The sequence below is a fragment of the Thermobia domestica genome, chromosome 2, assembly GCF_964235325.1.
Source record: "Thermobia domestica chromosome 2, izTheDome1.hap1.1, whole genome shotgun sequence".
Taxonomy (NCBI): Eukaryota; Metazoa; Arthropoda; class Insecta; order Zygentoma; family Lepismatidae; genus Thermobia; species Thermobia domestica.
The window spans coordinates 329,578,228-329,589,156 of NC_137455.1; the positions used below are offsets into that span (position 1 = coordinate 329,578,228).

Here is a 10,929-nt window from a genome sequence, read left to right on the forward strand (position 1 = left end):
GTTGTTCTGGAATACGCTATAAGGAAAATCAAAGATAGCAACCAGGGCCTACAGTTGAACAGTAGTCTCCAGGTTCTTCGATAATCATGTGGTGTGAAACTAACTGGATAAATTGCATGTCCTTCACATCCGCAACTTTTTGACACCAATCTAGCATATCATTTACAACTTCTTCCGTGGGTGGTTGAGGATAACACTTGACGTTAAAAGTCTCCCATTTATCAATATTGCTATGAAGGGAACTGTGAAATCCCGTAAATGAAGCCACGGGTGCATCAGATAATTTACGAATAAGTGCATGAGCAGTGACCCGATATGATTTGACTTCTTCTTTGTTGTTTATCTTCTCAGACTATGGTTGAATTGGTGTTTAGGTCTTCTTTTCCAGTTTCTCTTAGAAATAGACGTGTTGAATCTTTTCTTCCCATCCTTGTTTGGAATATTCAGACGTTCACCTCCTGACGTTCCCTTCGAAGAGCGGAGTGCTATAGGTTGAGCCATTATAATGTTTATGAAATGACTTGTTTCCGAACGTGTTAAACCATCTTCTCTAAAATCGTCATTATTGATAACCACAATAGCTGGTACTCCCGATACGATTTGGAATGGACACAGTAATCCTTCATCATCAGATAATTCTTTTGAAATCTCCGCTTGCTTAAATTCTTCAAATGGCAAGAATGATAATTCATCTAATACATCGTTGTATGAAATTCCAATTCCAAATTTTTTAAGAATTTGAAAGATTTATTTGCTTCCAGTAACATCGTGCACAGCCATGGATAACATTACTTGAAGTGGCTGTCGTTTGTTAGTTACGAAATACATAATTGCTTGGCTTAGAAAACGAACCGCAGATTCAATTTGTCAGAAACTACAGTCTGCTTTCTCTAATTACTGCTTGCGGATTAGCCAGCAATATTACAAGGTTGCAAACATCATCAGGTATGCATTCACGTTCCAAATCATTCACTCATTACAAGAGCAACTCATTACAGTGTAGCTCTTACGTTTATCGTTGATGATTTTCGTAGTATTTTGATTCAAATTTAGGCTGTCGGTACCCCAGCTACTTATGACACTTTCTGCATACGATCCTCCATGTTTTTTTAAAAAATACTATTGATGACTCATTTCTTCGTTATCTTGATTGAAATCCAATTTCCCCTCCAACATGCTTCTCGAGATTGGCACGTGAAGCATGAAGTGCAGATCTGTCATCGCACGTGTCTCTTACTTCAGCATCAGTAAGCATTAACTCCCGCTGTAACTGTTCATACTCAGACAGTAGATCTCTCAGGGTATAAAAATCCTTCTTTATATTCATGTATTCAGTAACAAAGTTGAGAGAAAACTTCCATTTTCATGTCACAAACCCATTTGTTCCTTTCTCTGATTCGTTCTGATTTTCTGTCTGTTGCTCGAACATTGTATACAGGTCGACAATATACTTTCCAGCAGTTTTTGTGGTATCTAATGTCTAATGCAGCTGCTTTAGATACCCCCCTTTATTGTTACAAAATGTCACTAATGCTCGCAGAAGATCCTTTGTGTTTTGGTCTCCAACAAATTTTACTGCTTTTAAAAAGGTATTCCATACGCTCTCAGTCTCTATTCTGTGAAACGGAACTTTTTCTCTACTCTTATCCTCATTTCTAGCCTTCTTACCTATCAGTGGCTCCAAACAAAGTATATGTGTGTTTTCAGTAGAACAATGTGCGCAACTACTTCTTTTGTTGATGATGCGTTCTTCTTCAGGTTGTTGGACTATAGAGGAATCTTCTTTTGCAACTGCAGATTTTGGTTTATTCGCAGTTTCTAGTCTTTTGTCTGTGAGGTTTAATCTGCATATTTTGTGAATTCTACGAGGAAAACTTTCACTTTCAACACGTTTATGCACTTTCAATGTTTTCCTACTCTGTCGCTGTTTTTTTAAAGTTTTGTCCACGTTTCCTCATTCGGTTGTTTCAGGGGATTTTGTTTAGATGTAGACAAACTCTTACAAACGACGCAAGCTTCATCATGTCTCAGCCTTTTCTTTTCAGACTTTGAACCCCTCACTAATGGTTTTCGTTTGGTTCTATGAGAGGAGGTCTGTGGATTCATTTCTATAAGTCAACTACTATTTGACGTTCACTCTCATTTGTCTGTAAAACCAGAAACCCTAAAATTACTAAACAACTCAATAAAATTATAAAATATAAATCCCCAGATGAAGAAAAAAGTTATGTTGGCAACACTGATTCATATGGAGGTGGATAAAATAGCCATTGGAACAGAAACAATTTTAATTTCTTTATTTAAATATTTCTTTCTTTGAAAATATTTCCATACCTCTTTTCGTTTATAAGTTGTAGCTATAACTTTAATATAGCGGCTTTTTTTAAAAAAAATGAGGTGTTGGCAACACTGATTCGTACGGAGGTGGATAAAATGTAAGTTAGGATAGAAACAACAATTTTAATTGCCTTTTCAAACATTTTTTTCTTTGAAAATCTTTCTCTGTCTCTGTTCGTTTTCACGTTATATCTATTACTTTAATATGACCGCCATTTTCCAAAATGGCGTCCAAAAGCCACCATTAAAAAAAGGACTCCTCCTCTAAATTTCTTCTAAGTGGCATACAGATTAAGTTTCAAAAATAAAAAAAAGTCCCGCGTTACCTATTCACGGGTCTCAAGTTTCTAACTGGACTAAGATGTTTGTGAATGCGTCATCGCAAATTTCAATGAACGCATTGCTCATTGCCGTGCAGCCTTGGGTGGTCATATGCCGGATACAATTTTTCATACATAAATGTGAGAAAAATCCATATATCCATATATTTTATATTAGTTTTATAGCACTTTAATATTCGTCCCTATTTCCCGGACACCCTCTACATATGTTGGACAATTAAAGGAAAGGCCATAAGTTTAAGGCTGGTCTTAGAGGAAGGTTACCTATGATAACCGTAAAGAGTGAGGTAAATACTCATTTTACTCTGTCCATTGCTTCTAACCCCGTCATAGCCAGTCTCAAGTCCATACTGAGGAAGGGGAGGGGCTCAGCCTAAGTAGTTAGCAAACTATTTCTGCCTCCTGATGAAGGTTGCGCGCTCAAGACTAATGATGTAGAGGCGAAAGACTGGGGAGAATTAAAACATTGTTGTACTAAGAGATACCTCATTTTTGAAAAGCAGCGTAGCACGACAATGGACACAAATTTAGGTGGTAACGAAGATCCTCTACTGGGAGAGGTGAGGTGCCAGCTTACGTGGTCACTCCCAAACAGGTCAGAGACACGGACCATTAGGCTCGGAAGTGTACGCCATACCTCGCCACCATACCTTTGATGGCTGTGAGGTAAGCTTTTTCTGCCCCTACCGAGGCAATGCGATTGCTGCCCCCCCAAAATGGTAGTATCCGTCTTGACAGATGGTCTAAATCAGCTATTGGTTCCGGCAATGCAGACTGTACCTCTTTCGTAAAATAAGCTAGGCAGCACATTAACGTTCTGCTGCCCCTGCCAGGGGAGAGAAGCCTTCAGGATACCTCCCAAACAGGAGTTTGAGGTCCGAGAGGTGAAGATTTTTGAGGTATACGAGGTACCTCTGAGAGCTGTTGAAGGACCAGTAGAAAGGCTGGGCCAGGAACGAAGTCCTCCTAGGTCAGCCCAGGGCTCCTGGATTGTGCTGGACTCTGCTGGGCTGTGGTCATACTATGGAATTCCGTAGTTTGGAGTATTTGTACCCCAAGGGGGACATGAGCTCAGGTGCCGTCACTGCTTATGATCGTAGACCTCTACTCGCTAGGAATGCTCCCTCAACCATTAGGTATAATTGGGAGACACTAAACCTGGCCTAGAGTCTCGTTGTTCGGACACTAGGGCTCTCGAGTCTGATAGACTTATTTATCTATTACCCTCTTCGAAGGATTTAGTAAGGCCCCAGAGGTGGGAGATAAACATTTCTAAGCACTGTTACAGTTGTAGTGCAACCTCAGACCAGTCTAAAGAGTAAGCCCGGTCCAGAAAGTAGGTAACAACCCATCCCAGTGCGGGAGATACTCATACTTATCTGTCCATTGCTGCTACTAGAACAACAAACTTAGAAGTTCAATACGTTGGTGCAGGTGCAAACAATACAAATACCAAATATCTTAATATAACTCCTAACTAAATCCAGAATATTAGAAATTATATGCTTTTATATATTAGAAAATAGTTAGACAGAAGTTTGATAAAACTTTAAGATCTAACACTATTCTTTGTTTATTCCTTAATTTTCATTTAGTTTTAACTGTTAATAGTTGGCAAAATTATCTAAATTGGCTTCACTTGATTCCAAGTACAAATTCCTAACTTATAGGATAAAGCTAAGACATGGCTATATGTATAACCATACACATGTGACAAAAAATAAGCAACTTATCAAAAGGGCTTCATGCAACTTATTTTGCTGAATTTGTTTCTATCTTTATATGGTTAGGACACAGATCCCGAGGGTATGTATGACGAAAGTCACAGTCGCTTGATGAGCATTTTGGCCCAGAGGTACTTCAGCGAGAAGAGTGCTAATGAAGAAGTCAGTGACATTGATATCTTGAAGCAAGAAGTAAGCGAACTGAAAGCTGCTATTCGAAGCTAGATGGCCCACGAAATTCAAATATTTACACCTATATAATTATTCTGATGTCAATTTTTAGAACGCTATTTTACTCATTAAGATTGTCACCTTTTTATGGTTATCTTCTTGAGATTGAGGACCGATATTTAATAAGTGCTAAATATTTAAAACTAGCTTTGAGGACAATTTTTGTATGATCGATGGAAATTTTATTATATAGAAAATATATTACTTCTTTCTTTATAGAAAATTTCTTTACTTTTTATTTCTTCAAAAATTTCGGGTACAATTATTTAATATTTTAATTTGCTAATTTTACATTTCAGATTTGAAAATCATTCTATTTCAGCAGGGCGCCTAAATTACGTTACATTTTGTGACGAAAGCATCCTATACGTTATATTTATTCAATTAGTTAGATTTATACTTGCAGATTTGAATGTCTCTGAGAATTAAGGTACATCAATTCTTAGAGATACCACAAGAAAATTATGCAGAGTAGAAAGGAAGTTTTACTGGACTGTCTTTTGTAAAACCATTAATTTATTTTCAGTAGTACGAAATTTCAATCAGCAACTGCCGACTAACACCACATATTATTTCAATTTGCTAGAGCAATAAAAGAGTGGACGGAAGACAATGTTGGTTATAAGGATTTTGTATGCTCGCAGCGCATGATGTATTTCACAGAAATTGATATACACTACCGTACATAAATTACTTAAATTAAAAACTAGTAAACATTAGCTTATTAATTCTCCAAGTAAGGTTATAATTATTAATATTAACAGATGTAATTACACTAACTGTTAAAAGCTATTATTTTATTATTTAATCATGTATTCTAGATATTTTAAAGGTGGAGTACCAAATATGACTTCATTTGAATTTTTGATGTCATATTTAGGATGGAATTCAGAAGATTGAAGATTTCTTTTCGTGTATTTTATTTTATTCTATTATTTACTGTTTGAAGCAATATGAAGCGAGCATTACGAAAAAGCATATCGTTCTTCAATTTTAAACGTAGATATTTGTTATATAAGTCCATACTAATTTGTAAATATTGTGTATTCAATCTGTTGAGCATTGCTTGAAGTTCAATATTTAATAAATAAAACCGATGAACTGCTTACTAGTTCTTAGCACTGAAAAAGATAATATTGTATTACCATACTTCTGGTTTCAGAATACTCGTTGACGCAAGTTAAAACGAATGAAGAATTTATGATAAAATAATATGAAATACACCATTTTTATTCAGTGTGTTAACTGCGTGAACGAAATGTTAATTTCTACAATTTTGTGCGTGTAAATATTCAATGATATCATTAGATATCTCTATTCTTAAGTCGTAAGATCACAAGCTTGGGACTGCATGATGAGAAATATCTAAAAAGTGGATTTCACATACCGTAGCAATAAAAGGTGTCTGTGCGTGTGCCATACCCTGAGTATTTAGTGTGGAGAAAAAAAAAATCACTGAATTGGTGTCCTATATTAATAGGGTGTCACCATGAGAGGAAAATTGGATAGTACTACTCTAGTTACTTGCGTGACTATAGAGTCACGTAATAGTAAAATCGCCCCTAAATGGCTTTTCCCGATGTCTAGACAAATAATCGAACCGTTTTCTTGCAGACCTCCCCCAATTCGGACTGGTCGTAAGTTGTAAACTAACCGTATTATTATTTTAGTAATTAGCAACTGCAACATATTAAGAAGCAATTTCATTCAGCTTTTGTTGCACGCGTATTAGTTATAACTATTCATAATATAAGGGGCGCGGTGGCTCAGTGGTAGAGCGTTCAGCTCCGGTGCTTGGGGTCCCTGGTTCGATCCCAGCTCGCGCCGTGTGGACTTTGTGGTGGACAAACACCATGCTCATGGGTTTTCCCGGGGTTCTCCCGTTTCCTCCCACTTTCTTCATTCCACCATTTCACTCATTTCTCATTATCACCGTCTCCTTTAGTCTAACCGGCATAACGTGGGACGTTAAACTTAAAGATTTCATTTCATTTTTTTTTATCCATAATATAAAGTAAATAGAAATTAAGAACTGGTTCAGTGATTTATCCTGTCCAGATGAGATGAATCGTTCAAAGAATCAGTCACTGTTTGATCGTAAACTGGATTTTTATTTTCGTGGCTCATAGTATCATCATTATCTCAATCAAAGTCAGTCCCTACTAGTGTTGTAGAATTTCCGGAAATTTTGAAAATGCTGGTAAAAAGCGTTTTTTTCTGGTTTCTTTCCGGAAAAATTGGGAAAATAACAAACATCTTTGTATTAGCTTAGTTTTACTAGCAATGGAGCTTTTATTTTTCGAATGCGTGAAAAATGTAAGTTGAGAAATTTCAATATTGTGAATATTTAGAAAAGAACCATTCCAAACTAAAAGTTTGGTAATTATTCTTGAAAATTAATAGTCTACATTCATTTCCTTTATGTGCCTTTTAGTCGTTTACTCCTGGTTGTGCATTTAATTACAGAAATTTTACAATTGCATAGACATTGCATTGAAGCATTTCTGTTGCAACAAATAGCGCTCTTGAGTGAAACTGAGTTCTTAATGTGCTCTTTCATCTGGTGAAATGTTGTTAATATTAACCAAATTACTTCTTAAAAGAAAGAGAAGTAGGCAAATTTTGCTAATACGAGGGCTAGTCAAGAAAGACTTGGACTGATTTTTTTTTCTAGGCAATTTATTATTACTCAGCAACAGGCACATGATCCTTTTCAAAGTAGTCCCCGCCCATTTGAATGCACTTTTTCATTCGAGTCTTCCAGTCCTCAAACACGTGTCGCAGGCCATTCTTTGAGAGGTCCTTCAAAACCGCCTCCGATGCCTTCAGAACCTCGGAATTATCGGAGAAGCGGCGTCCACGCAGTCTGGATTTTAGGGCAGGGAATAGAAAAAAGTCGCACGGTGCGGTAGGCGTCTCCACCATCCTCAAACCTTTGCAACAGCTCCCTGCAAGTCTCCACTCGAACGGCCTTCTGCTCTGGTGTCAGGAGTCGCGGAATCCATCGCGCACACACTCGGCTCATGTGGAGGTGGTCATGCAAAATTTTGAAGGCACTGCCATGAGATATGCGTAGTGCGGCTGCCAGATCGTCGATACTGATGCGGCGATCTTCTCTAACAATGACTGCTGCCGTGTTAATGTTCACCTCAGTAACAGCTGACGCTGATACACCTGGTCCAAACTCTTTGAACCACCAGAACACGGTACTTCGTGGCAAAGCGTCATCTTTGTAGGCTGCTCTCAACATTCCTAGAGTTTCTGTTGCACTTTTCCCCAGGCGATAGCAGAACCGTATAGCTGCAAATTGTTCATCTCGTAATGACTCCATTTCTTATACAGGCGACTTCTAGAGGCGGCGCAGAACATCACCTGCAATAAAAAGTCGTGGTTACCAAACATGCAATGATTCCTTAACAACATTTTATATATATGCACAGCAAGACCCACCCTACTTGTATGCCAAACTATGAAGCTCCAGCGTTAACAGAACTGCCGGGAAAAAAATCAGTCCAAGTCTTTCTTGATTTGCCCTCGTACTCATGCACTAAGAAACATAATTACTATTATTTAATATTCAAATACAGACTTTAATATAAACTTTAAGTACAAAATTTTGTATGTAAAAAAATACCGGTTTTCTAGTGCGACAAGTTATCTCTCTCTCTCTCTCTCTCAACAACTCTTGAACCACAAGACTGATCTCGATAAAAATTTTCAACATAGATGAGGTTCGGGCCTGGAATGGATTTTACCATTTGACTTTGAAGGTGCAACTTGGAGGAAGGAAGTGCGGATATATATTGAACATTACCGATCTGAGTGTCGAAAACAGTTTTCGGGGTTGCTGAGAGAATAGTGACATTTCCGATGAAGGTAAAATTCAAATTCAGCACTGCAACTTGGGGAAGGGAAGGGGACAGGGGTGCCCATCAGGGGGCAAGGGGGGCGCTTGCCCCCCTAGAGGAAATTGTACTTCGGAATATCGAAAACGCAATAGAATTTTTACATTAGTTATAGCAAAATTTGAACCCATATTTGAAATGTCGCGTATACATGCCCCCCTTGGAAACCACAATATGGGGGCCCTTGGATATATATATATATATATATATATAGGGTGTTTCAGATAAAACGTCCAGTGCTTATAAATCCGAAACGGCTGAGAATTAAAAGATGAAACGAAAACTGAGATAGGAAAATGTCATAGGGCACATCACATAGTGTTATTGTGGTGACCCCCAGGGCCCTTCTTCAAGGGGGCCCAGGGACCAACTTCAAATTTTCAAATGGGAACATGTATTGAATCATACTTCATTCAATAGTCCTTAAAAAACGAAATAACTTTTGTAGGAAACAATTTTCGATTTGGGCCACCGTTTTCAAGATGGCCGCTAAAAGTTCCGTATCAGTTTGAAGTTGGCATCTGGGCCCCCTTCACGGAGTTCCCTGAGGGTCACTACAACAATACCACTTGATATGCTTTATCATTGTTCTTTATCTCAGTTTTTGTTTCATCTTTTTATTCTCAGCCGTTTCGGATTTATAAGCACTGGACGTTTTATCTGATACAGGACCCACTTTGTGCGGTCATTTTGAAAACGGTGACCCAAATCGAAAATTGTTTCCTACAAAAGTTGTTTCGTTTTTCAAGTAGTATCGAAAGAGGTATGATTCAATACATGTTCCCATTTGAAAATTTGAAGTTGGCCCTTTGGCCCCCTTGAAGGAGGTTCCTTGAGGTCACCACAGCAACACCATGTGATGTTCACTATGACATTTTCCTATCTCTGCCGTTTCGGATTTATAAGCACTGGACGTTTTATCTGAAACACACACACACACACACACACACACACATATATATATATATATATATATATATATATATATCCAAATTTATCCCCGCCAGAGTTGGGTAATTACGCGTAAAAAAGGTTTTCTACGTGACACGTAAAATACGCGTAAAAAACGCGTAATTTACGTAAAATACGTAAAAAATTAGAAACAGGTCTACAAATTAAAAGAAAACGTTCTACGCGCTGAGCTTTAAAAAAATTCTTCCTAAAATTGTATGGAATCTAGCTGGATTTTGCAAAACTTAATCCGTAAGCATAAATTGGGAATTTTGTATTGGCTTTGTAAAGTAGCATTGTATAATACGATTTGCACGCATGACCAAAACCCTTTTCATCATGTTTCATGATTTAAACCCTCTGTAATCGAGAAAAGTTTTATGCCAGAGAAGCCGTGGGAGAAACTATTGTGCAATACAACAACAATGGTCTCCATTTGTGACGACTTTCTGCAATGTCTGAGAAAAGCATCACGAACAAGTAGAGAAGTTTCTGTTGGAAAACCTAGGCCCTTCAGGAATAACTAGCTACCAGCAATATCGGGGAAATGTGGAAAATTTGAAGAACTTATGAAGAAGGGAATTACAACACCACACACATTCTGGTATTTCGCTACTTGGCAACATAAGGAGTTGTCGGAATTTGCTATGAAGTCACTGAACATTCTAGCATCTTCAGCGCAAATTGAAAGACTTTTCTCAAATTGGTCCTTTGTCCATAACGTTACAAGGAACCGGCCCAGCTTGGAACGTTCGAAGAAACTACTTCAAATATACTACACCCTCAAATTACAATACCACTCAAGTTATGAATGTTAGTGTGATTAAGAGTATTGTGTTCGAATTGTACTAAACTATAATGGAAATGGCATGTAACAGTTTTCTTTCTTTTTTTTTCTTTCTTTTTTTTTTAGAATTAAAATAAGGGCTAAGTTTTAAATGAAATGATATACTCATTGTTATTGGAACCAAGTGAAATATATTCAGTATTCGAACTAGGAAGAAAGACAAATTGTTTCTTTCCAAAAACAACGAAGAAACAAGTAGTTCAGTATTCTGTTGAGTATTTTCTTCAGTTTTGTCTATTTATCATGAGCATGAAAAATTTCTACATTAAAAGTTCAAATGATACTGTAGTCAAGTGCTAAGGGAAGTAATATATTTAGTGTTGTTGTTGGACTTGGAAGAAAAGAGCAAAATAAATGAGTTCATTCCGAGAAATGTAGTGTAATGTTCTGTTGGGTGCTTTTATATTTTTTCAGTTGTGTGTGTTTAAAATAAGAATCTAATAACTTTTACATCGAAAATTCAATATGTCCCAGTGCTAAGTGAAGTGCTATATATAGTATCGTTGAGACGTGGAAGTAAAACAAATCAGTTTATTCTAAAATTTCATTATTTCAATATTCTGTTAAGTATTTTTCGTATCAGTTATGTGTGT

The 10,929-nt window shown here is 37.2% G+C and overlaps 1 protein-coding gene across 4 annotated transcripts in view; it reads left to right on the forward strand.

Annotated features, from left to right (window-relative positions):
- The window catches only part of LOC145678690 (short transient receptor potential channel 1-like), a 124,753-nt gene extending 119,897 nt beyond the window's left edge, over nucleotides 1-4,856 (forward strand). For 3 of the 4 annotated variants that reach the window (XM_081749092.1, XM_081749091.1, XM_081749094.1), the window contains one exon: nucleotides 4,469-4,856. In XM_081749092.1, the coding sequence (XP_081605218.1) occupies nucleotides 4,469-4,494 (26 nt within the window). In that variant the 3' untranslated portion in view covers nucleotides 4,495-4,856. Of the gene's footprint in view, nucleotides 1-4,462 lie in introns of all 4 variants that reach the window. The other variant, XM_081749093.1, reaches the window with a different exon arrangement.
- Nucleotides 4,857-10,929: the final 6,073 nt, after the last annotated feature.